At 48.1% G+C, this 26,209-nt stretch overlaps 3 protein-coding genes across 7 annotated transcripts in view; 1 reads left to right on the forward strand and 2 right to left on the reverse strand.

Annotated features, from left to right (window-relative positions):
- Positions 1–1,012: 1,012 nt before the first annotated feature.
- On the reverse strand, positions 1,013–14,079 carry LOC136002047 (NADH-cytochrome b5 reductase-like). Of its 2 annotated transcripts, XM_065656872.1 has the most exons (7): positions 13,965–14,079; positions 12,451–12,630; positions 11,375–11,523; positions 8,863–8,950; positions 5,575–5,679; positions 3,691–3,894; positions 1,013–2,030 (listed from the first exon to the last, which is right to left on the reverse strand). In XM_065656872.1, the coding sequence occupies exons 2-7, from the start codon at positions 12,625–12,627 to the stop codon at positions 1,827–1,829; spliced, it is 927 nt and encodes a 308-aa protein (XP_065512944.1). In that variant the 5' UTR covers positions 12,628–12,630; positions 13,965–14,079; the 3' UTR covers positions 1,013–1,826. The 2 variants fall into 2 exon arrangements, with proteins under 2 accessions (XP_065512944.1, XP_065512945.1); XM_065656873.1 differs by lacking the exon at positions 5,575–5,679.
- Positions 14,080–14,321: 242 nt separating this feature from the next.
- Positions 14,322–18,745, forward strand: MRPL37 (mitochondrial ribosomal protein L37). Its single transcript, XM_065656178.1, has 7 exons — positions 14,322–14,764; positions 15,214–15,397; positions 15,952–16,067; positions 16,586–16,771; positions 17,073–17,230; positions 17,741–17,944; positions 18,521–18,745. The coding sequence occupies exons 1-7, from the start codon at positions 14,380–14,382 to the stop codon at positions 18,596–18,598; spliced, it is 1,311 nt and encodes a 436-aa protein (XP_065512250.1). The 5' UTR covers positions 14,322–14,379; the 3' UTR covers positions 18,599–18,745.
- A 4,895-nt stretch (positions 18,746–23,640) lies between these two features.
- Positions 23,641–26,209, reverse strand: part of SSBP3 (single stranded DNA binding protein 3) — a 52,665-nt gene continuing 50,096 nt past the window's right edge. For 2 of the 4 annotated variants that reach the window (XM_065655796.1, XM_065655795.1), the window contains 3 exons: positions 26,139–26,167; positions 25,888–25,989; positions 25,099–25,247 (listed from right to left, as the gene is read on the reverse strand). In XM_065655796.1, the coding sequence (XP_065511868.1) occupies positions 25,218–25,247; positions 25,888–25,989; positions 26,139–26,167 (161 nt within the window). In that variant the 3' untranslated portion in view covers positions 25,099–25,217. Of the gene's footprint in view, positions 25,248–25,887; positions 25,990–26,138; positions 26,168–26,209 lie in introns of all 4 variants that reach the window. The other 2 variants (XM_065655794.1, XM_065655793.1) reach the window with 2 other exon arrangements.

Here is a 26,209-nt window from a genome sequence, read left to right on the forward strand (position 1 = left end):
TTTTACTCCAGGCCTCTGTAAAAATCTCAAAAACGCAGAATATTTAAAGCAAGAGGTATGTAAGTAAGGTTTTCAGAGTGCATAATATCAGAGGAAAATATTTTCTCCACGTTCCTAGCTACAGATAAAGTAGAGAGAGCAACCAGAGAAAGCAAATAATTATCAGCCCCAGGCTGTGCAGAAGCATCTCTGCTACACCAGTGGCTGACAGCAGACAAAACATGGTTTGGATGGGAGGTGAGAGCTTTTCTTGGAACTACCATGGACAACTTCCCTGGATCCCTACGCATTAAAAGCCAGAACCCTGTTTTGGGTTAGGAAGATCACGTTCTTGTCAGTCCTTGCTCTGATGAAGTTAACATAAAAGCTGCAGTTACACGGGATTAATTCCAGGCATTTGGTAACTGGAGACAAATCTCACTGATGCGATGGGAACCTACACTTCCTTCCAACATGTAAATCGCGGCCATCATTTTAGTGCGCACTGCTTATTTTGAGCAATTTTTAACTACATCTCCTTTGTGCACGGAGTACTATTTGATACAGGTAAAAAAAATGAGACAAAAATATCATCTGTCACAGCCTGGAAAATCCCAAAACAGGATGAACTGGGAACAAACAGGAAAACACAAAAGTGTGCAGAAAGGCTGTTATCTCCTGGTGTAATTAGTAAACACCATGGTCTAAGAAGGTAAAAGAGTGGACAGCAGGTATCTGTGATTCTGTGATCTGGGAGGAAAGGCAGCAGCATCCTGGACTGAAAGAGGAGAAACGGGCCGAGGCACCCAGGCTGGGTGCTGTGCCAGGCAGCCCTGGGGCTGCCACCCTCTGCGCCAGCCCCTCAGCTCTGCCCCTGTCCCATGGGGGAGCAGCCCAGCAAAGCCCCATGATGCTGTCACTCCTCAGGTGGTGTTCTTGTGGCTTACAGCACTCCTTGGGCACCTGCGAGAGTCCTGTGACAAAAAGGAACAGCTGTTTATTTGAAAAGAAGTTCAATTTAATGAACCACGGCTATTATACAACACTTAGGGGACATGGAAAGCAAACAATCATCCGCCCTGACAGCAGCTACAACCCAGATGCTTTCCCACAAAGAGTTTTAGGATGTGTTCTTTCTCTCCCCTGGCAACATTTCAATGGTTGAGGATCAGGGTGGGCAAGAGGGCAGCCTGCCTAAGTCCTCATAGAATTCCACCCCCAAGTACAGCCATTTCCCTACGTGGCTGGAAAGGTTCTTTCCAGAGATCGGTACCATCTCCTCTGGATTAGTGTCTGACAGGGCAACTGGGGCACAGAGAGGCCGAAGTGACTCGCCTGGCACCACCCAGTCAGACAACAACACAACCGAAATGAACCCCACAGAGTGCCAGGCCAGCGCTCTGCTGTTCCCTCAGCCAGGCAGTCTTCTCCCTGAGGATTAAATCTCTCCTCTGGATATCTCAGAGGACACAATACCACTGCAGACTAACAGGGACTGCAAAGCAAGTCACTTGTCTTCGTATCACAGCAGAGCTGTGTGCTTGGATACTTTTTAGTACCCTTGGGAGATCTGTCTCTTGAAATTGCACATAAAGACTCCCATTAACATCAACATGCTGTTCCCTGAGGTGTGGGTGATTGTAGCAGCCACTCCGGAATGGCACCTAATCCTTTAAACACTCTCAAGAGTGAGAATCATACTGGAGACAAATATTTGATCCAAAGGCCTATGAAAGTATATGCACAAGGAACCCAGTCTATGGAGATGACCGATTTTGAGCAATGTCTGCAGAAAAACAAGGATGTCCAAGGCTCAGCTTAAGGTTTCTCAGGTCAGGATTATCCTGCTAAAAGACAAAACAGGAATTTTCTTCGATCCCTGCAGCTTTCAAATATCTACTCATATCTTCATTGAATGTAGAAGAGCCACAGATTAATACATATGGCTTTCTTCGACAGGAATTTATTATAGTCTTCATCAAATCTTCATTTAGACGACCAGTGTACGTGTTTTCCTGATAGCTCCAAGGAAGTTTTTCTAGTGAAGTTTCCTGAAAAGGCAAAAGGTTTGCAGTGAGCCACGTTAAAAAGGATAACTGATTGTTTACCACTGAATCTCCCTCCTCCCCCCAGAGTACCACACAGGACATTTTTCACCCTTGTGACTCCATTTGGGTAGAACTGATCCTTCCCAAGACCCCTATTTCTCTTCCAAAGCCCAGATCAGATCTCTCCCTGCCACAGGACCCGGCCACTCAGGGGAGACTAAACAAAAATCAGAGCAGAACTATCACTAATAAATGCTGCAGAACCTTCTCCTGTGAGAAGCACTTCCCAGTGCACCTTTTCTACTCCCAAGTCCCAAGATTATTCCTCTCTATTGCCTCTCCCAGTCCCAAGTCTCTTTCAGTCTCCTCAACCAAAACTGAAAGAAGCCAGCCCAGCTCCAAACACAGCTCTGATCCCATGAGAAATGTTACATCCCACAGCGCTGGATCCAGCGGGGACTCCCCTACTGCTATTAATTAGAAGCAGAAGGTGCTCAGATGGTGACAGGCAGCAGAGCGAAGTAGTGAGACAGACAGATATTTAATCCTAAAAGGGAGGATGCACGAGTCAGTGTTGGACTGCAACAAATGTGCAAAGAGAAGAAAGGGAGAGATGTACACATGGGACAGTGTTGACAGGGGTCAGGTGGGTTTCTTGCCCTTCACTGATCAAATTTCAAGATCTCCTCATGCTCTGGAGACAGCAATGTCCCAAAAAGGGTATTTAAGCTACATCAGAGAAAATCACTGGTTACACTCCTATAAAGTAGCTGAGAGGGTGCCTAAGTCACACACACTTTTCTCTGTACCCAGCCTCAACTCACCAAGGCCGTATCTGGAACATAATGGATGAGCCAGATCCACCACGAGAAATACAAGAAAATGATTCATCTGAGAAACTAAAAAATGCAGTGGGATTCATTCCCTTAGCATAAATAATTCTTTCTATATCCTCCCTGCAATGAATCCTCATTTCTGAGGGAAATAATTTTCAGCCACCAAATCCACACAGAACACAGGCAAATGGGACCGAATGGAAATGAAAAAGACTGCTCGAAATGTAAGACCACTGAGAGGAATGCCCTCATCCCATGGATTTGGCTGAAAAAGTAATTTTGCAGAAGGGGAAACAACTTTAAGAAGTTTAAAAATGGGTCAGCTGGGAAAAATAATTGCTGGGAAGTTGGTACTAACTTACTAGAAGAAGAGAGCTCTAGCCACAAGCAATGAATGGAAGATAAGGACAGATGAAGGCACTGGTGTTAGGAAAGAGGAAATAGTTCATTTGCTGTGAGACTCCCAGAGTCAAGTTTTCTTTACACAAATGTTTAGGTGCAGAAACAACTCCTTAAGGTTGGGAGGAATGATCAACACTGACTACGAATCAGCGGGTCCATCCCAACAGAACAGGTACCAAGGAGGTAAAGAGGGACAAGCAGCAGCAGTTGCTTCCCCAAAACTCTCCAGATTGGTAGCGTTCTCCAGTGTGAGAATATAAAACAGATTTCAGAACAGCAGCTACTGCATCACAAAATACCCTTGATGACTCGGAAAAAAAAAAAAAAAAAAAAATCAAGATCACGCTGATGGAAAAACAGAGGAGACAGAGGCTCATCCAACACACAGCACCCTCCACAAACACACTTCATATCCATTTATTTACCTGGCTTAGGACATAAAATATTCTGATGTTCCAGTATCGAGCCAGATCCTGGAGAAGAGGTTTCAAATAAATTTTGTCAAAGGTACGGAAGCAGCCTACAAGAGTTACAAAGGTTTCATCCTCTTCATCATCTGTTATGGACTGGAGGATGGGAAGCATCGGTGCGAGGCCGGTACCAGATGCCAGCATGAGGAGTTCTCCATGCTAACAACAAAACAGAGAATTTGGAATGAGCTGTGGTGACTGGAGACAGATGTGCTCACGGTCAGTTCCTCCTTGCTGCCACACCAGTAAAGGGTCCCCTGAGAGATGACATGTCGGATGGTCACGAACTGGTAAATTCAAATCTCAGAATGTATTTTTCTGCAAAGCATTACAGATAGCACTTTCAGGGTTTATATATCAAACCTAATGAAACTGGATTTTACCCAAATATAATGATTTATCCTAACTTTAGCCTTGATTTCAGTTAATTTATATTTCGGTTTCAATTCTGCAGTACACTGTGTGTTGTTTTCCCACTGGAAATTATCCCTGTGTTTACCTCACATTCTGCAAAGCACAACCCTGAATGCTCTCTGGTGGAAATGGTTTCTTCTCCATCCGTATCTTCCTGGTGCGTTACCTCACTTTTCTCAAAGAGCTACCAGCAGTACATTGTGCTTCCCGCCTGCAAGGGGGGAGATTCACTCTGCTCACAATAGAGATGTCCGGGCAGTAAGGTGCGGTGTGTAGGGGACAGAACGCTCCCAGCACTTTCCCCAGCTGCCAGCCAGTGCACCAGTGCCACAACTGGGATTTAAGCCCCTATTAAGCCCTCAGAGGCTGCTCACGCTCCGTTTTAACTGGGCAGTTTATTGTGAACGGATCTGATCAGCCCAAATCTGAATCCTATTTTATTGGCTGCAGATAGAGATAAAAGAAGATTTTACTATGAAACTAATATTCAAGAACTTTGTTATAATGAACAGTTCTTCTACAGCAAGTTGCTTTAAAGATTGCCCAGGTGCTTTGCAAACTGCATGTGCACAGATCACTCAAACAGCCCCTGAACGCAGCTACTTGTAGGAAGGACTACCATGTTCTGTCTCAAATTATCTGGAAGCTTTTAAGAATAGAATGGAACAGTAGCCTAAAACAGCAGGGAGAGCACTTCAGGAAGCAGAACACAATTGCTCTGCACAGAGCTTGGCCTCTTGGATTTTACAGCCTTATTTTTATTAGGGGAGAAATAAAAAGAAAAAAAAAGAAAAGAGAAGAGAAGAAAAAACAAGGCCTTGGGATCTTAATGACCCGTGTTTCAATTTTGCTCCTCATTTGAAAGGTCAGAATTAAGTAATCGAATAAGTATGTGTGAGCAGCCTTCCCCTGACACAGGATCTGCCTTTCTTTGCAGCGAGCCTGGTATCAGCAGGTGGGATCAACGTTTGCAGAGCGGCTGGGTGACACGACACCTCGCTGGAGCTGCTACAGTTCAGGGAATACCCAAGAGAGAAAAAGATCAACACCTCCCCTTCGCTTGTGCTTGTCACAAAACAACAACATGGTTCAAACAAGGTAAAAACCAATCCACACTCAGTGGGGGAAAAGTTAAGTTCCTTTTGTTACACACATGAGGAACTTCTAATGCAAGCAATGAACAAAGAACCTTGCTGGTATTTTCCAGTCTCCCATCCACCTCCCTCTCTTCCTTCTTAAATATTCTGCAGTTCAATAAGGTGTACTTTCTCCAACTGACTGCTAAGGCTGCAGCACTCTACAGTAACCCAGGAAGTCCCTAAAATAATCATGAAAACTGTAATCAAATCGATGTCTTCCCTTTAGAATATTAAACAAAGCTGGCTGCCACAACCCGAAACATCCTCCGTCTCTTAGGGAACAAACCTTATTAGGTTGATATGGGAACCCTCCAAACGGCCCACGCCAAAAGACTGTGTCTCCTTTTTTCCACGTTTTTATGTATTGTGACATTAGCCCAGCTTCATAGCACTAATAAAGAAAACATTGCACAAAAGAAAAGAATAATTATACTCTGTTGGAAAGTTTCCCAGCTTAAAGTCAATTATAAACTTATCTACATTTAAACAAGAAGGGGGTAAAAAAAAAAAACAAACAAAAACAAACCACCAACATTTTATGCGTTTCAAAAGAAAAAAAGATCATTCTATTTGAAAAATAGCTCAAAGTTATACCCAAAACAAAGACATTTAAATTAAATCATATTGGATCCATTCCAGCTTGACTGTAATGTAAACACAACCCACTCTCATGCAGTCTGAATTTCCAAAACTGGAAAAAGCTTATCAGAGTTCTTGCTTACAAAGCACACAGAGAAGGGTGTCTTGAATGCAAAGCACAGTCCAAGCCTTCACATGTTCTCCAAATCTCAGGTTATGGGGTCTGGAAACACCCTCTGGGTACCGCTAGTTCTATAAACACTGCATAGCTCTGGTTTTATTTCAGTCTCTCAGATGCTGTGTTGATACAATTAGTGACCCAAAGTCAGGTTTCTCATTTATAAACCTCTTGTTTTCAGAACAGATCATCTGGATGCTAAGGGATGCCTTCACATTAAAAAAAAAATTTTTAAAAAGTTAACGCAGGCCTCATGGAAGAAAAGAATTAGCAAAAAACTGCCTTATTTTCTACCAGGCACATAGAATATCATCTAGGCTTTTTCCTGCAGGAATGCTAACCTCAGTCATGGCTGATGAGAAAGGGTGGGTGCTTGCAAGAAACACAGAAGGAGAGGCTGGAAAAGGAAGGGCTCATCCCAGCAGTCTTGTTGCTGTGTGCTAGGTGTATATCCCAGATGTATGATCACTTTATGGTTAATGAGGACAAACATGAGCAAAAGAACGGCCGCAGTCTACGGGATCTGGCCACAGAACAAGGGCTGCTCCCAACAGCAAGAGCAGATAAGCCCAACAGCTGTGGCAGAGAACCGGCCTCACACGAGGCAGCGCCACTGATAAGCCCAAGGAAGAGCAACACAACTAGAGGTCGAAAGATGAGATGTGATATAAGCCTTCGAAGACACCAGCCCGTACAAAAGCAGATTATTTTGGGGTATTTTCTGCACGTGCATTGGACAGAAGCCCAGCTCCACACCCCAGTGCCTTGGCTGGCCACCAAGCTGCACTGCAGGCAAACAAAGTTGGTGAATCACAAAGAAGCCAAGAAAAAGTGAGTGTGTGTTTGTGCTTGCAAGCAGAGTGAGCTAATAAAGAATATAGATGCTCCTCCCCTCCTAACAACCTCACTTAAAGAAGATACTGAAGTATTAAGAACTATTAGCACCAGTTGTTACAGTCAAAAGGTAAAGGCATAATGTATGGACATCCAGGCTCCGAATTACCATCAAAAATGTTTTATGTTCAGAGGGCTCTGGGCAGGTACCAAGTCTCATGCAGAGGATGTGCAGTTGTGTCAAAGCAGCAGTATTTTATACCTGCTTTCTTCAAACGTATGTGGAAACCCAAGGCAAGAGCAGAAGAGTCAGCCCCACTTATCTCCTATTCCAAATGGACCAGGGTAAAGGAAACTAAAACAATCCTTCTTTCACCAGAATTATTTCCAAAAATTGAAGTGAAAAGTGAGAGAGTGGGTTTTAAATAATTTTTTCTAACTAAAAAGAAAAAAATACTTATCTCCTGGGGGAAAACTTCGACACCCAGTTTTACAAGGAGAGAAACCCTAACATTATAAAATCACTCAAAAAGAGGGTTATGCTCTGTAAATGGCAACTCCCTCACTCTTAACTGTAGTATCACAAGTGCAATGCTGTAATAACAGGAGACAGAAGGGTTTGAACAGTGCTTGGATTGCATAGTAATAATAATAATAATATAGTACTTTGCAAAATTGCCTGAATAGTGTGAAATATACCACAACCTACAGAGTGAGTTATAAAAATGGCTGCTTTGCACTGGGTGTTACCAACCTCTTTTGTCACTGCCAGAGAATAACTATAGCTCCCTTTGGGATGAAAGGTTCTATATAAAGGAAAGGTATCATTACAATCATTACTATTATTATTGAAATGCAAAACCTGTGGGCAATAAGCAAGTATACATGAAATTTCACAGTCATTCTGTGAACATATCCTATTAAGACAGCTCAAATGCAACATTTTTCTCCCCTACCACACATCAATTGCCACAAGAATGGTGAAATGACCCTCCCACGGGTGTCCTATAGAAGCTATACACTTTTCTAAAGAACAGGGTTTGCGTTTGAATGTACAATGCATAATAAACCCCAAAAATGTGAAATCCTGGAAGACAGCCAGAGGACACAAGTGGTCACTCTCTGCAAACCACCTGGGACACCCAGCACTCTGAATTTCACACCTCTACTGAAGTCTGTGTCTGCCCTGAGGAATCACTAGTGACATACAAATGCAGTATCAGAAAAACTTTCTTCAATATGATACTCTCCACACAAAGTAACCATTCACTAGGGCACTTCAGACTTTATTCAGACAGATTTCCATCCAAATTCTCCCATCAAATCCTTTTAAACTTGATCAACATTTTGTAGTGGCCTCCAGAAGGTTCAGGACACTCGTCCAAAATTCAGCTCTGCCACCCCATCCACCCCGACAGCTGCAGCCTGTGCCAGTGGGCCACCTCTCTGCCCCGTGGGCCACCAGGACCCTCTCGGACTGCAGGCAGCTCCCAAGCCCTGCCTGCAAACCAGAAACAGCTGCCTGCTCTCTGTCTACATTTTTCACCAAAATGAAGAATTTTTCTCAGGCGTGTTCTTAAAGCAAAATACAGAGGGTAGGATAAGGGTTGGGCAAAGACTTCCCCAAATCAGTGGCTCTACTGGGCACAATTTCCAAGACAGACTGAAAAGGCAAAATGAAATGGTGGAAGTAGAACAGGCTCTTTCCACACTGGTGACCACAGGGTTCCCAAGAGGTTCTCCCAACTGATTAACAGGGCTTATGCTGCAAAGCACTTGTTTGTGCGTCACCTTCTTCTGTTTGCAGTTTTGCGAGAAAAACTGCAATTTTTATCAGCAAAGCACAACTACTTCAAAATGCCACCAGAACAGTCCATGAAGGATTTGAGTATCTCACCTGAAGTGCTGACAGCATGCTGGGTTTCTAAAGAAAACAGTCCCTGGCACCTGAGATTCTAATCCATATTGTCAAGGCTTACTTACTTTCATTAAAACTTCAAAGTAACCTTCTGCATTCCCGGGGCTAATTGGAGTGTAGGCTCGCTGGACCTCCAAACCATTCACCACTCCTCTGAGGAGAGAAATACAGGAACCCACTGTGACCTGGGTCATCGACTGGTATTACCAAACTTCTGCAGTTCTCTGGGGAGAGGAGGGAGGCAGCAGGTTCGCTTCTCAATGGTCCAGACTGTGCACAGATGCAAAACGCTTCCCTTCCAGACATAAAAATCCAGGGAAAAGATAGTGGCTAAATGTACCTTTTGTCTTCCCAGTGGTGGCCCCAGCTGTACTACATATTCAGGTTATGGGCACATCCCTGAAGGGTGTTTGAGCTGTTTCATGATAAATGGCCAAACATGCAAGAGTGGTAAAGGGGAGAGAAAATGCTTTCATGAGGGTCTGGAGCACAAGTCTTATGAGGAGCAGCGGAGGGAACTGGGGATGTGTAGCCTGGAGAAAAGGAGGCTGAGGGGAGACCTTATCGCTGTCTACAAATGCCTGAAAGGAGGTTGTAGCATGGAGGGTGTTGGTCTCTTCTCACAAGTAACTAATGACAGGACGAGAGGAAATGGCCTCAAGTTGCACTGGGGAGGTTTAGATTGGATATTAGGAAAATTTCTTCCCAGAAAGGGCTGTTGGGCATTGGAACAGGCTGCCCAGGGCAGTGGTGGAGTCACCATCCCTGGAAGGGTTTAAAAGACACATAGATGAGGTTCTTAGGGACATGGTTTACTGACAGTGTTGGGTTAATGGTTGGACTCTGTGATCTTGAGAGTCTTTGCCATCCAAAATGAGTCTATGTAAGTTTGCTGCCACTTTTTGGGCTGGGGTCTACCTTCCTTGCTGTGTTCAGACAGCATCTGGTAATTAAATAATAAAGCTAGGGCACAACCTTGACCTGAGGTCTTGCCAATATGCACTGTGTTTTCCTGTAAGTCTTCTCTTTCCACAGAATATATCCACCCCGCTCTTTACTACTGACTACAGTAATTGATTGAAGTGACCGAACCTTCTCCTCTGCTGCATTATGACAGGGCTGAAGGAAGAAGCATGTATTTTCAGCAGCCAGCCAGCTGTACACATCAGCTGTTAAGGTACAAATAACGTCAACGGATATAGATCAATGGCATCATAACATGACTTTTTCTATCTGGCAATGATCACCACAGATGGCTGAGAGAGACAAACTCTTCCCAAGTGGCTCCTTTCTGGCAAGCAATAAACCGCACAGGAGGCTTGTTTTGCAAGAAATCAGTTAGGGAGTGCCTGGACACTGGGGGGTAACACCACAGGTGCTGAGTTACCCCAAGATAAACAGCCTAAAATACTCAGTTCTGAGGTAAGCACAGCTCATTGTCTTCGCCCCAACATGCCTGAGGGACATGATGACATCCAGAGGGACCTGGACAAGCTCGAGAAGTGGGCCCATGCGAACCTCATGAGGTTCAACATGGCCAAGTGCAAGGTCCTGCACCTGGGTTGGGGCAACCCCGGTATCAATCCAGGCTGCGGATGAAGGGATGGAGAGCAGCCCTGTGGAGGAGGACTTGGGGGTACTGGTGGATGAAAGATTGGCCATGAGCCGGCAACACGTGCTTGCAGCCCAGAAGGCCAACTGTATCTTAGGCTGCATCAGAAGGAGCGTGGGCAGCAGATGGAGGGAGGTGATCCTGCCCCTCCACTCCACTCTGGTGAGACCCCACCTGGAGTCTTGTGTCCAGCTCTGGAGCCCTCAGTACAGGAGAGACATGGACCTGTTGGAGAGGGGCCAGAGGAGGCCACAAGAATGATCAGAGGGCTGGAACAGCTCTGTTAGGGCAGGCTGAGAGTTGGGGTTTGTTCAGCCTGGAAAAGAGAAGGCTCTGGGGAGGCCCTATTGCAGCCTTTCTGTACTTAAAAAGAGCATATAAAAAAGATGGGGAGAGACTTTTTAGAAGGGCAAGTTAAATCATGACAAGGGGTGATGGTTTTAAACTAAAGGAAGCGAGATTCAGGCCAGACATGAGGAAGAAATTTTTTGCAATGAGGGTGGTAAAATAGTGGCCCAGGTTTCCCAGAGAGGTGGTGGATGCCCCATCCCAGGCCAGGCTGGACACGGCTCTGAGCAACCTGAGCTGGTGAAGATGTCCCTGCTCATGGCACGGGTGGCACTGGATGAGCTGGGAAGGTCCCTTCCAACACAAACTATTCCATGATTCTATGAAATGACCTGTTGTCACCTCTTTGACTCCTTCTTTCTGCAAATGGATTCTCTTAATCACACCTAGTTCTTTCTGACCCACCAATGCAAGGATAATGCTGAAGAAAAATACAGCTTTGGAATGGCTTTTACCATAAAATTAGTAGAGCTAATGAGCTCACAAGTTCTTTCATCTGTGTCATTCTGGAAGTATAGAAATTATGATTTGCCTGGTATGAAGCCTTTGTCTATTGACAAAAAGCTATGTATTAGGTTGCATAATGCAGACTGTTTAACTAGCACAGAGAATAATACCTTAACACGATATGTTGTCCTAAACTCAATCGCAGGCTGCTATTTCCCAGTAATTCAAATTTGTACTGGTAGGTGTCCTCTGTTAGCTGCTCCACCGAGCTTATGTTGAATGCAGTAAATGTATCTGGATTCAGTTCTGAATTATTGCTCTGCAAGAACAACAATAAATAATTACTTGGTTAGATGGTGTCTTTTATTACTTCATTTTTCCTTGGAAGCAAATGTGTGTGCTAATTTAGTGCTGTAGATACTCAGGACTCCAAAAGAACACGTATTAAACGCTGCGGCCCAGCGCAAATTTCAGCTCTCTGCTGATTCATTATCATGTTCTGCAGCATGCACTTTGGGATCTTGCATTTTCCCCTCCTTCCCCCCATTTTTAAATTACATTTTTACACCTTAGAGCAAGGTCATCCTATTATGACTCACTGCAATAATTTTCTCTGGAAATAAACAGAAATAATAGTGCTAAAAGAGCTGAGCACTGCTTTAGGGGCAACTTTGAAACCTACTGATGACCACTGCAAACAGGAAATATTGTTAGCTGTTTCAACGCTGATCATTTTCGCTTGACCCAGCATATTTAATCTTACGTAAAAGGGCCCTGTCAAGCTTAAAATTATGCTCTGAAGACAACTAACTCCACCACAGACTATGCAGCTTTTTTCATCCTCAAAGCACAAGTCTAAAAGAACCAGGAAAAGATGAAAAAGGTCAGGGAAATGGAGCTTCTCCAAGGAATCTGTCAGCAGAGAAAATGGTGATTCTTTGTACCTTTCACCTATTCCCACTTCCCAGAGAGGCTGGCCCTGGCTGCCGGGGTACCCCAGCAAGGAGGAGCTGCAGAGCCAGGGCTGAAATTCGACACCAGGGAAAACCCGACACTTGGAAAATCACATTACAGCAGGGAGAGAGCGGGCAAGGGGGAGGGTGGCTGTGAACAGAGTTTGGGGGGCCTCTACAGCCTTCTCTTAAGGCACCACTTTAATCTACTGCTGCATCCCTGACCCATCACCACAACCCCACATGCTAACACGTACAATCAAAGCTCTAGGATGTGATGAATATAAATTGACCTGCTCCTTTTTTTCCATGAGGAGGCTTTTGTCTTGCTTTGCTTTGGCCCTTTCCCATAGTGCAAGCTCCTTCTCGTACACATCGTAGATGCAGGGTTTGCAGCCGCTGCCACAGCACTGGGATGGAGAAGGTTCCTGGGGTTTGAGAGCCAGCCAGTCGTCCTCATTTCCACTCATTGTCTGCAAAACACAAGCCCTGCATCAAAACCAGCACGGTGAAGAGCAGCACATGCTCATCACCAGAGCGTTATTTGGAGAAGGACTGTGAAACCTCTCTCGAGCACCTTGCACACGTATCTCAGGGGGACTCAGAAAACTGAAAACCTGTGAGCCAATCTGGCGCCTGCAACACTGTTTTTGTTCAAGTGTTTGCTGGTTCTGCCTTGTCCGGTGCAGAAATGCCAGGCTGCCTCAGCAGCGGCAGCACACCCTCACTCCTGCTCCTGCAAGGATTTCTAACCAAAGAGCGGCCTGGCCACCTGGAACAGAAACACCTTAAAAATCTGCAGCTTGATCCAGGAGAACAGATAACGAACTCCAACCACCGCGTCCTGCCCAAGGGGGAAGAGCAGCAAGCTGGAAGCGGGGCTTGGAGCCAGGAGAGGCAAACACGGTGAGGCCACAGGCGGTTTGTTTAGGAGCCGGGTTGAGTTTGGCTTCAACTGCGGACACGTAGAAAAGGGCAGGAACCACGCGCCACCCTGGCTCTAGAGCTGCGCTCAGGGCGCTGCTCTCCCAGGGACCCAGCTACCTGTGCGCAGCGGCTGGCTCAGCGCTACCTGTGCACAGCGGCTGGCTCAGTGCTGTGCCCGACCGGGGACCCCGCTACCTGTGCACAGCGGCTGGCTCAGTGCTGTGCTCTCCCGGGGACCCCGCTACCTGTGCACAGCGGCTGGCTCAGCGCTACCTGTGCACAGCGGCTGGCTCAGTGCTGTGCTCTCCCGGGGACCCCGCTACCTGCGCGCAGCGGCTGGCTCAGTGCTGTGCCCGACCGGGGACCCCGCTACCTGTGCACAGCGGCTGGCTCAGTGCTGTGCCCGACCGGGGACCCCGCTACCTGTGCACAGCGGCTGGCTCAGTGCTGTGCTCTCCCGGGGACCCCGCTACCTGTGCGCAGCGGCTGGCTCAGCGCTGTGTCCGACTGGGGACCCCGCTACCTGCGCACAGCGGCTGGCTCAGCGCTACCGGCGCGCAGCGGCTGGCTCAGCGCTGCGCCCGACGCGTTTGCACCTGTAGCGCTTACACAAAAGCGGGCCCAGAGGAAATTACGGAGCCACAGGTGGTGACACTCCAGAAGAGAACACTTAGAGCAGCTTCATTTTCAAGGTGAGTTAATTAGCTAACCTTCACCTCCGCAACACAAACACTCTTATCCTGATGTTACAGAGGAAGAAGAGGGAACAAAGACAAGCGGTTCTGCCCCCCACAGCACACGCAGCTCCTGAGGGCTGTGAGGGGAGGAGCCCGGACCCCCGGGCTCGGGGCTGGCCACGTGTAGAGTTCCGAGCGCTTACCGTGCGTGCCGGGGGGCTCGGGCAGCCCAGCCGCCCCGCTCTGCGGGGAGCGGCCCCGGGGCTCGGGCCTGGGCCCGGCTCGGCACGGCAGCCCCGCACAGCGGCTTCGCGGGCCCCGGCGGCCCCACCCGCCAAGGGCCGGTCTCGCAACTGCTCCCCGCCGGGAGGAGAGGGGAGGTGGCTTCCCTTCCCCACCTCCTGACTTACCAACATGGCATCTACCCTTCGCCCGCCACCACCTCCAAGCAATTTATCGACCCTCCCTTATCCCGGGTGACTAGCGCTATTGGCTGCCACCGCCGTCAGTCACCGCAGGGGGCAATGGGGGGCGTGAGCCCGCCCGCCGCGCTCCCGCCGTGCCGCGCGCGCCAAGATGGCGGGGGGCGGGCGCTGAGGGCCGGAGGCGGCGGGGCCGATGGCGGCGGCGGGGCCGATGGCGCTGGGGCGGGCGGCCGCGGCGGCGCGGGGCCGCGGCCTCACCCGCGGCATCCTTACTCGCCCGGGGCCGCCTCGCCCCCGCGGGCCGCTGCCGCGCACGCCCTGGACCACCCGCGGGCCGCCGCCGGAGGTGCTGGCCCGGGCGGTGGAGCGGCGGCCGGTGCGGGAGCAGGTGGAGCTGGACACCATCACCTACGCGGGGCGGCAGCACTTCGTGCCCGGTCTGGCCCACCCGCGTTTCCCGCCCTGGGAGCGCGGCTGGCGGGACCCCTGGCACTCGCCGGGCCCGCGGTACGAGGAGATGCCGCAGCGCAAGGAGCGCGGCTGCTTCATCTGCCACCAGCGCGTCCGCATGCTGGAAGGTACCGCCCGAGCGCGGGGGTTCCGCCTCAGCCTGAGGAGAAACCTCTGTACCGTGAGGGTGCCAGAGCCCGGGACAGGCTGCCCAGGGGGGTTGTGGAGTCTCCTTCTCTGGAGACATTCCAGCCCGCCTGGACGCCTTCCTGTGCGATCTGCTCTGGGGAACCTGCGTTGGCGGGTGGGTTGGACTGGACGATCTGCAGAGGTCCCTTCCAACCCCAGCCACAAGGTACGGGTGTGCAGCCCCTGCCCCTCCTCGGTCACGCCGTGGTGCCCCCAGCGCTGCCCTGGGCTGCCCAGCATCTCCAAGCACTCACCCTTCACCGTCAGCCAAGGCTTGTCACACAGCACATAAAAACACGGAGCCCACCCGCCTCGTGAACCAACTGACTGTGCTGTCAGCCTGCCCGACAACCTCAATAATACGTATGTTCTTGTTTCCTCTTTCAAGGAGTTCGGCAAGCGCAGTGGCTCACCAAGACGAAGCTGGTGGAAGGTTTACCCCCGTCGGTGCTCCGCATCATTGACAACCCGGCTCACCGGCTGGAGGAGCACGAGGAGAGGGTGAAGCAGGCGATCTCACACGCGCGGCTCTGGGACACGAGAGAACCTGCTCCCAGGAGAGAACATTATTGGTGAGTCTTTGTTCATAGGGAAGATCTGCTGCGTTGTTACAGTTTTTGCATAACCTGGTCATCAAGGAGGTAACTTAAGATCCAGAGTTTTTAACATTGCAAAGAAAATACATACATACGTCTATTGTTGAGAGATTGACTTACTGTGCAAAACTGTTAGACCCTTTGTGTCAGGTTGTCAACTTGTAACATAAAACAAACAACAGCAACCAAAACAAACAGAACACAATTCTAAATATTGACAGTAGCACCAATGTAAACACATCATCTACATTAAAGCTTCTTCTGGCCAAGGTTTGTGTTTCAACCTGAGATCTACTTCTAGCTGATGCAGAATGTCAGTTTTTTAAGCAACTAATGGTAAGCATTACCTCTGCCAACTTGGAACAGGACTGGCGTGTGGAATATTAATCCAACATCTGTGTTAACTGTTTGGAAATGTTGTGCTATTATATGTGTTACGTGTAGTAACATAACAGTATTCGTGACCCAGAACCATCTGCATTCCATTATGATAACATTTTTTATGTAACTTTTTTTTCCTCCTTCTAAAGCCCAGTACTATTTGAAGACTTGATACATATATGTCGGTTAATGTCCATGAAGTATCCTTCTCTGATGAAAAGAATGTTGTCTAGAAACTACAAGATAGCAGCTACGTGGGAAAGAGGTTAGTTGCTGCTGTAGTGGAAGCGTTTAGCTCTTTTCATTAACATAAGAGAGGTAACAAAGCCACTGGCTTTAAGGCTGAGGACTTGGAGAAAATGAAACATTTTCTGGAACCAAGTAATTCTTTCGGTTTTAAATAGTGCTGTAAGCATGGGCAGCCTTGCATGATGGCAGGGTGCTTGCCCTGAGAAGATTATTGGGTATTAGACAATATCAACAAGATGACAAGAGCGTGTAAGAGTGTCTTAGAACTGATTGGGGTTTTTTTGCGTCCCAAATCTCTACTCTTGTTTTTCTAAGTACATTTAGTTAAGAAACTAACACCAGCAATTAACACTGGTATTTTAGAAGAAGAACCTTCAGCTGAGCCACTATTTAAGATGAGTTTGCAGGTGAGGGGTAGAGAGCGAACGTTGCAGAACAACAATTTGCTAGAATGCTGCTGCCCAAAAGGAAACATATGTCTTTCCCTAGTCTTACTTCAGCGATGTTTGAATGCAGCCTAATTTCCCTCCCCAGAATCCATCCTCCTTCAGGTCCGAGGCCTGAATGGAATACTCCTGAACTCTATGGCCCCAATACCACCAGTAGCCTCCAAGGAGGAGATACTGGCCACTGAAGCACACGTTCTGGAGACCTTCCATCCCATTTCTCCTACAATTGATCTCCAGGAAGTGAATGTGTACAAAGAGCTCAACGATACAGGTACATCCAGCTGTTGATAATAATTTTCTGTCAGACTAAGTGTTTGGGTTAAGCTGGAGTCCTTGCCCTTCTGTGAGACAGGTGTGGGGAGGGGGTGGATGGGAGTGAGGGGACAAGGGAGCCAGGCACAGAGTGTGCAGTGCAAGCGCTCCAGACCTGTGGTGAGTACACTGTGATCTACGCAGGGCTGTGGAGAAGAACTTAAATCCTGGCAGATTAACAGATCCTGAAAATATGGGAGAAAACATTGCCTGTGTAGTCTCTCACCAAGCGATTCCTGGCACGATTATCTGCCATTTAGGTTTTCGAGATGGTTATCCGTACCCTCATCCTCACACTCTGTTCTTCCTGGAATCGGCCAATGTTCGTACCGACAGGTTCAGACCAGAACAACTTCGTGCTAAAATGCTGATGTTTGCCTTCGGCAACGCGCTGGCAAAGGCCAAGGTGCTGTACGGGGTACGTATGGGAGGCTGCTGCTGACTTGCTGGGCCTTTGTTCTCTCTCTAAAGCTGCAGCTAGTGGAAAGAACCCTGAAATTCCCTTGCTGTGGCATATTGCAGTAGTTTTCAACCCTGAGTTTCCCATTCCAGAGGTCTAACTGACCTTCAGGTATGGCTCTTCCAGAAAAAGATCTCTCAGCAGTGAGCGAGTTCATGATGTAACATGCATTGGAGTGGTAATGGGTAGGAACCAGGGAGCAGGTTCAACTGTAAAAGTCTAACCCACCCCACAGCTCAGTATGTAAATTGATATTTCATTGCTGGCTGAAGGAGGAATTTTAATTAAAATACAAAATCTACATTCAGAACTTGTTTGACTAGAGTAATTTTCTGGGCAAGGTAACAATACATTTATTAAAATCCTGGCTTTAAACCAAGGAGAAGATGCAGAATCAGCAAGTACTTGTACCATTTATGTAGTAACTGCCTTTTTAAACGTTCTCCTCCCTCCCACCTTCTTTCCTAGAATGATCCCAAGGTTTTGGAGCAGCCAATAGTGGTACAAAGCATTGGCACAGATGGTCAGCTCTTCCAGTTCATGGTGTTGCAGTTAAATACAACAGACCTTGTCTCTAGCGATGGCATAAAAAATCTAGTCTGGGTTGACTCTGATCAGAACCTGTATGAAAAAGCCCAGTGTGTTCCTGAAGTCAAGAAGAGAGTCGTTACGGTAAGCAAGCCGGAGCGAAACTTGGGAAACCATCCTGGAAATCCAACCCTTTCACCTCTGCTGGAGGTTTGGGAGCTGTCGTAGAGCTGCAGCGTGGGTTTTAAACCAGCTGAACAAATCTGACACAGGCACCGGCCTCGTTCTTACTTCAGGTGTTACTGACGGGGACTATTTGTAGCGCTGATGTACTGCATAGTGTGCACACCACGTGCCGAGCTTAACATGAGCTTCTATGTAAAGATATCCCCGTCTGTAATCTACCAGCTCAACATACACTTGTTTAAAATCAACTGATGCTCTGATGAAGGCAGCGCTTACGTGCAGCGGTCAGTAAATACCGCGCACAGCACTGTCAGCCGTGGTTATGCTGGGAGGGGGTCTGATGGGCAAAGGGGTTTTTTGCCGTCTGAGATTTACACCAGTGGAAGTACCCACGCACAAACTTGTCTGGGTAGGGAGAGCACAATTTGGAAGCTGCCATGTCTGGAGTCTTATTCAAGCGTATTTAAAGCTGTTGTTTGTCTACATTAATCACTTCACTGCAAACTGAGCATCCATGTCTTTTTTTCTCTGCAGAAGCCCGCTGGAATATATGGCTTTCAGCCAGACACATTCAAGAAGTTTCTGGCACTGTATCTGCATGGAACTGTGTGAAATTCAGCTCAAATGAAAATACTTCACCAACTGTACCTGCTGCTTCTCTGTGCCAGAACCATCACATAATTAAAGAAGGGTGGATTAATTTACTTTAAAAAATAAATTATATTGTTACTGAGAGTAAAAAAAAATTTTCCAACTAAATTGTGCATGAAGAAACTCTTTCATTTTTGGGGCTCACTTCTGAGTTCATTTCAGAGAGAGTCATCAAATGCATCGTCCTGCACTCCTCCACCGTTGCCTAGAAAGAACATAAGCCAGTCATTATTCCTCTGCACAGGTTCTGCTCCCAGTGGGCTTTTGCGCAGAGCTCGACTCAAACCTATTTTCCGAGGTGTCTTTGAGCACCTCTGAAGGCCGTGTACGTGGAAAAGCCGTACAAAGCTTCAAGGGGGGAGCCTGAGACATGAGCCTTTTTCATTCTGCCTAGCTTTTACTTTGTTTTACTCCTGGCTGCTTCGGGATGTGTCATGCTGCCCTGCGCTTAGTTCCCAAAGCACTTAATCGGTGAGATTGCTTTGTTTGGATCTATAGAACCACAGTTCTTTTATCCCCCAATCCTGGATGAAGAGACTTACCCATTTTGGGAAAGCGGCGTAGAATGTAGCGTGAAACTTTGGTGCCTGGTAGCTGCTATTTGCTGCTAAAAATACAAAGGGAGAATTTCTTCCTGCTGCAGAGTTAACTGAGCAGGCAGCGTATTCTTTATAAAATGGAGGGATTAGCGTGGTTTTTGTAAAATGAAGGCTAAATTAGCTCCAGCCAAATGTAGAATGTTTTGCAGTTCTGCACTGACACCCTGCAGCAGAGGGGAAGGAATAGAGGAGCCTGTGCTATTTTAAGGTGTGTAAGAGCGTATTTCCAAGAAATCCATCTCACGTCAGTGTCTTGTGTCAGAGACTGGTCTGTGCTTTGTGATCTTCTCTGGCCATCTGGATGAACACCCCCAGTTGCATGTTCCAGTCTCGACCCATCAGCCAGCCCTACTCGGCAGGTTTCGGAAAACAGATTTTCACTAGTCAAATTTGAGATCGACAGTTGCACCTAGTAAATTGGGAAGCACTGGCTGTTAAATTAACAAATCCCTTAGTAGTTAGGAGAAAATGCTTGAAAAATAAATAATCTAGTAAGTGTTGCATTGATCTAAATCACGTTAATTCTGCCTGCTCAAGGGATGCTTAATTCAGCTCATTGATTTAAATCTGCTCAGATCTGTAATTTGCACCCAGTTATTTAGGAATATATTTGAATACACTCCTGCTCTGTGGTGACTCTTTCAGGAGTTGTTTCTTTCTCAGGCTGTTGACTCTCCCCTGTGTCACACGGACCCTGCTGAACAGCTTGAGGCAACAGCCCTCGGACTGTTGACATCCCCTTGGACTGTTGATGTCCACTCACCCTCCCAGCACTGGGTGGTTACTCGTCTTCAGGAGGGAGCCCTGTAGGGCAGCCAACTCCCACGTTAACATTTCTGAGCAGAGGTTTCACTAAGGAAGCTGGTAGAAGAGTGGCTGTGGTGGAGATGGGGGTGAGGAGATGTGAAACACCTCGCGTGCTCCTAGCAGGTGTGGGAATCTGTGAAGATGCTCTACATGGGAAAGAGCCGAAGTCCCTTTAGATGCTTTTACCTCTCAACAAAGACATCTCTCTTAGGACAGGCAGTAGCGGAGGAGAAGTTACGCGAAGCTGGAGTCCTGCTGTCTCCAAGACTGAGCAGAGACAAAGCACAAGCACAGGGAGGGATGGATTAAGGCAGGACAAAGGCAATTTTGAAAAATCACAAAATCGCAGAACGGCTGGGGTTGGAAGAGACCTCTGGAGATCATCCAGTCCAACCCACCTGCTAAAGCAGGGTCACCAGAGCAGATCACACAGGATCACGTCCAGGTGGGTTTTGAATGTCTCCAGAGAAGGAGACTCCACAGCCTCTCTGGGCAGCCTGTTCCAGGGCTGTAGCACCTCAAAGTAAAGAAGTTTCTCCTCATATTCAGATGGAACCTCCTGTGCTTCAGTCTGTGCCTGTTGCCCCTCATCCTGTCGTTGGGCACCAGTGAACAGTGTCTGGTCACATCCTCTTGACACCCACCCTTGAGATATTTTTAAGCATGACAGAAGCAATAAATAAAGGACAGTCAGCAGGGGAATGAGGCCTCAGCAGGTTACAAAAGGCATCAGGAAGCCACTTGAGATGAGGGGACCATACACAAGCATGCAAGACGACATCCCTGGTTTGCTCAGGCTGATCGTGCCTGTGGTGAGGGCACAGCAGGACTCACATGTTGCTGGAAGGAACAGCTGATCCTTGTGCTGGGTGAGCTCCTCTGGGGTCCAGGAGAACTCAAGGAGGGGGAAAGGAGGGCTCCCAGCTTGGGATGGATGCTCAGGTTGGTCCATCGTGGTCGGTGAACCCGGCAGCCCCTGCAGAGCAGCCCCCCTGCCACAGCCAGCCGTGCACACGTGTGGTGTCCCGCTGCTCTTCCCAAGCTCGGTACACATGGTTCACCCACTCGTTCCTCCAGCGTGACCTGCTGGAATTAGCCCGGCTGAGGGAGGTGGGACCGTGAGCAGGACAACGGGTCACAGAGGCACATCTGGGTTGGCATCAATAAATTATAAAGGCTTGTCAGCAGATGAATGGCATTACCTCAGCACGGGCTGAGAACCGGGCATTAACTTTTAATGAACGGCAGCCGGGGGAAGCAGAGCATGCGAGAACAGGGCAGCTGGACTCCGAGAAGAAGGCTTGGTGGTGCCCGGCTGCCCGGAGGTGCAGAATTTGGCCCTCAGCCTGCCCTGGGGATGATACACGGTGCTGTCCCGGCTCCACCACTCTACACTACCCCCCCGAAACGCTCCTGGTGCAAAATCCGACTCCACGGGCTGCACTTGTCGTGCCAGCAAGTACACACCGTGCTCAGGCTGGAGCCCCTGCTTGTTCAGATCCTCCTCCCACATTTAATTTGATGAAAACTAATGTGGGAGACAATTATCCCTAAGGCTGGGCTGAGGAGACATTCAGGGGAGGGAACCTGGCAGTTTCTCATGGCGGTGTTTAACAAAACGAGCCTGTAACCCAGTAAGAACCCACGGGAAGGGCTTCTCTATGCCCTGCAATGAGAACACAACAGACAGCGATGCTGCCCATCGCTCCGGACAGGCGAGCAGTGCCTGGCTGGGCAAGAGGTCCTCATCAGGGCCAACTGATTACCCTTGGGGGACAAATTTCCAAATGATGGACAATGCCCACATGCTACTTTCTGCAAAGCACAGAGGGATGTGGTTGCCTGGACCAAAAACTGCCTGGGGGGATGGCTGCGGACCCCACACAAGGACATCTCTGGCGTTAACCCAGAGGCAAACCTGCACAGGTAGCAAAGGGTGTGAACACACACCACTCCTCGGACTCACCATTAATTACATGCTAATGAGCTCTGCACCAGGATGATTTTTCAGGGTGGTTCCCAAACCCAGCAGACACCCAACGCCTCGCCCCCGCGCCCACGAGCACCCACCACCGCAGGGCTCCTGGGATCGAGCAGTGACAAAGCTGCAGGGGCGTCCCCCAGGACCAGCGGAGCTCCAGGATGGCTCATAGCCCCCTGAGCCCACAGGATCCCCAAACCTGCAGCCCCCCCGAGCCCACAGCCCACACTTGAACCTTCCCACAAGGAGGGAGAGACGCTGCACAAGGGCAGCCAGCCCCATCCTGCCCAAACTAGTCAGAGAACAAGCCTCGAACAGCAGTTCCTGGGAGCGTTTCAGGCACCCAGTACTCACAACCACTCATCTGAAGACTTAAAAAACCTCAGTCTCTCCCCAAATGCTGCAGCAGCCTCTTGTGCTGCCCGTGGGGCACCAGGTCAGTCTTCCCAGGGTTTCTGCATCCCCACTGCACCGCAGCCGCCCTTGCTTGATGAGGGGGTCAGCAGACCCCATTTCAAGCCTATATATGTGTGTGTATATATATATATATATAAAATTTTTTTTAAGGTGACACTCGCATCTCCTCCCTCACTTACCTCCCAGCAGTGCAGGACTCCAGCAGCAGGACGTAGCAAGATGTGGCTCCTCTCCTGGGACATCCCCCATCTTCAGCCTGGTGCCTGGGATGCAGGCACCATGTCAGCATCATCACCATGTCAGCACCCTGACTCCTCTGGCTTCTATCGGGGAAATCCTGGGGGACAAGGTGCAAAAATCTCCCCTTTTTAACCCTAAAAAGCCACCCCTCCGCCTGCAGCCAGGCAGGAGGGCAAGTGTCCAGCGAGCACATCCTCAGTGTGGTACAGGCAACAATGACCATTTTCCTAAGCTAAAAGCTGAAATTTCAAAATCCTTAAAAAAAACCCTAAAAAAATAAGCAAGCATCGTTAAACCAAACCTCTCACAGCCTCCTGGGTCCTGCATCGCAGCCGAATCCCTGTCCACCTCCCCAAGCTCAGCCAGACCGCACAACGCCGGCCACCTCTCAGCTCCGCATCCCCCGTTTTTGCATCCAAAGCTGGGGTTTGGTCCTCCAGAAATAAGGGTTAAAAAAAAAAAATCCACCCCCCCCCGCCCCCCCCAGCCTGGGTCTGGCAACAAACACCAGGAACAAACTGCAGAGCACCAAAATCAAATGTTTATGTTGATATTTATTACAGCATGGGGGTGGGGGGGTGGGGAGAACCGCTTCATTCCAAAAACCATCCCATACCAATGAAGACAATAATTTAGCTATTCATTTAAAACCACATTAAAACCGGTCCTTTCATTTCCTCACGTCAGGAAAAAAACAAAACAAACAAAAAAAAAAGAGAAGAAAAAAAATCCCCGAACCTGAACAAGATGTAAAGCACAAAAAGAAAAAAAACTTGTCCCTTTGGGGAGCCCCCGGGTATATTTGCAATGCAACAAATCTGCATTCAGTTATTTCTCAGCATTACTTGGAAAATATTAACGTGACTGTAACTATGAGACTGACACCCCTGGACCTCCCCCATCCCACCCACCCTTCCCCCCAGTGACTTTCTACAGGTAATGCACAATTAAAATGCCTGGGAAAAAGAAAGCGAACATTAAAAAAAAAAAAAAACATATTACACACTAAAACAACATTTTGTCATCTCGTGTCTTGCAGTTAGAATAATGAAAACAAGCCAAATATTCCCCAAAAACATTTCAATGAAGGGGTGCGGAAAAAAGACATCCCTTTAATAAAACATTATCAACAAATATCGTACACAAACTACAATGTATAATAATTACTTTTTTTTTTTTTTCCCCTCTCGGTAATTTTCGAACCAGACTACAAGGTAAGAAAAAACACTGAAACAAGATACAATGCTTTCAATAATCCGCACAAAGGTCAAATCCAAGGGAGAGAATATTTTACAGAATATGATATACATGGAGCAGAAATGGGAGCTGGAGAAAAACAAAGACCAAACTACAGGGTAGTGTCATGTACAGAGATCCCAACCCGCCGCCTTGGCTCGTCCCTTCCTCTCCCGCCAGAAGGAAGGGCCTCCAATGCTTGCCATTAATTTTTATTTTCTCATTACAGAGCGAGCCTACAGAATAGCAAGGTTACATTTTTAAACAACAAGAATTCCTTAAAAAATATCTCCATCCAGTTCCAAATCATAGATAAATGAAACCCTGACAAGAGCACATCTCTAAAGAAAAGAAAGCCCCCCCCAAATACCCTCAAAGGAAATCCCCCCCAAAACTCCCAAAGTTAGCTGGAGATCACAGTTTCAAAGTCCCAGGTCAGATTAACCCTTTCTTTCGGTGGATTTAAAAAGGAAAAAAAAAATTTTTTAAAAATCAATTTTTGCAGTGAACCAGCTGAAGGACTCTGGGGAAGGGAGGGACAGAGATTTCTTTTTGTACTCAGAGAGGGGGGAAAGACTAACACAGTGCATGCCACAGTCACAGAGAGCAAGATCACGATTCATTCGAGGATGTGATCCTAGAAGGGGCCACCCGCGTTAACAAGTTTATAACGAGGTGGTGGAGTCTCTTCCCCAAAGCAGATCTTGTTAACTGGAGGAGGAAGCGTTGTGCTGCAAACGAACCAAAGAAAAACAAACAAACAAAAAACAACAAACAAAAATAGAAGGAAAAAAAAAAACCCAAACCAAAAATAAAGCAAACAGGCCTTCTGAACGAAAACCACCATTGTAAACTGTCCAGTTTATTTAAAAAAATGACTACAACAGAGACAACATGAGATTTCACATCTAGACTAGCTTCCTGGTGTCGCACGGCACAAACATACAACAGGTTCGGTTTCTGTCTTTATTTAAAAGAACAAAGCAAAGAGATCGGAGTTGGGTGCTAGAGGCTTCTGTTTGTTTCCAAAAAGAAGTGTCATGTACATATATAAACCCTTCTGCACAAAGAAGGGTCTTGTCATGTCTTGAAATATTTTAAGTTTTGTCCTTCATGTTTTATGGAATAAAAAGTTCGGCCTTTTTATTGCATGAAACTAAACCTGGGGTTTTGGCCCCCGCCACGCGTCTCCCTGCCCATACACCTAGCTTCTTCTTCTTCTTCTTCTTGCATAATTCGTTGAGATCCTCCGAACGGCAGCTGACTCTCTTGATCCTGGAGAGGAGGAGGGGGAGGGAAATCACACACTCATCGTCATGCTGGGGGAATACTGGAAAGAGAGACAGAGCCAGGGTGAGAAACCCCCAGGCGGAAGGGGGATGTAAGAGGAGGCTGATGACAACTACGCAGCGACCTAATTGGATCGAATAAATCAGGAGGAGAGGATATGCTGGAGACTGGAATTTATCAGGGCGTAATCTGCTCCGTAACTTGCCTTTCCAGGGAGAAAATTAGCAGAACAGTATGGGGTGAGATACAATTTAAAACAAATAATTAACATGCGTGTGCGTATGTGCTGCTAATAGAGGAAGACGAGGAGGGATGTCTGCAGCCATGCAGAATGCCTTGGATTGGCACAGCCAGCACAGCTGGCTGCATCTGTGCCAGCTCCTCTCCACCGCTCCCGCGGGATCCTCTCCCCTCCATCCTGTGGGATCCTCTCCCCTCCATCCTGTGGGATCCTCTCCCCTCCATCCCGTGGGACCCTCTGCCCTCCCTTGGGTCCCCCATCCCACCAAGGACCCAAGCTTGCACCCCACAGTGTATTTCTTCCTCCCCACTTTTGTCCCGGAGCAGCTCACACACAGCACGAGCCATTTCCAGAAGGCACCCATCACCAAATCCACCCACTCCCGTGCCGGGATGCGCTGGGGACCATCCCTCCCATCCCCAGGGAGGCACTAACTCACATTGTCGTTTTGGAAGGAATGGAGAAAGTTGCCTCCCAGCTCCCCGTCGTCTCTTGGAGTGCCCGGGGGATTGCTAATGCCACTTATGTTGTTTGGAGAATTCTGCAGGAGATGTCAGGGGGAGGCAGTGAGCAGGTCTCCTCACCTCCCAAAACGCCATGGGGGCAGGACACAGCTCCACCTGCACCAGTCACCTCCCCCCAGTGTGTCCCCATCCATCAGGGTCACACTGTCATCCCAGTGCCACTTACTTTTGGAAGTCCATCTATGTCTCCTGACCCTGCGCCGGGGGACACAAAAGGAGAGCAGCCTTATTGAGCAT

This window comes from Caloenas nicobarica, chromosome Z, assembly GCF_036013445.1.
Source record: "Caloenas nicobarica isolate bCalNic1 chromosome Z, bCalNic1.hap1, whole genome shotgun sequence".
Classification (NCBI taxonomy): Eukaryota; Metazoa; Chordata; class Aves; order Columbiformes; family Columbidae; genus Caloenas; species Caloenas nicobarica.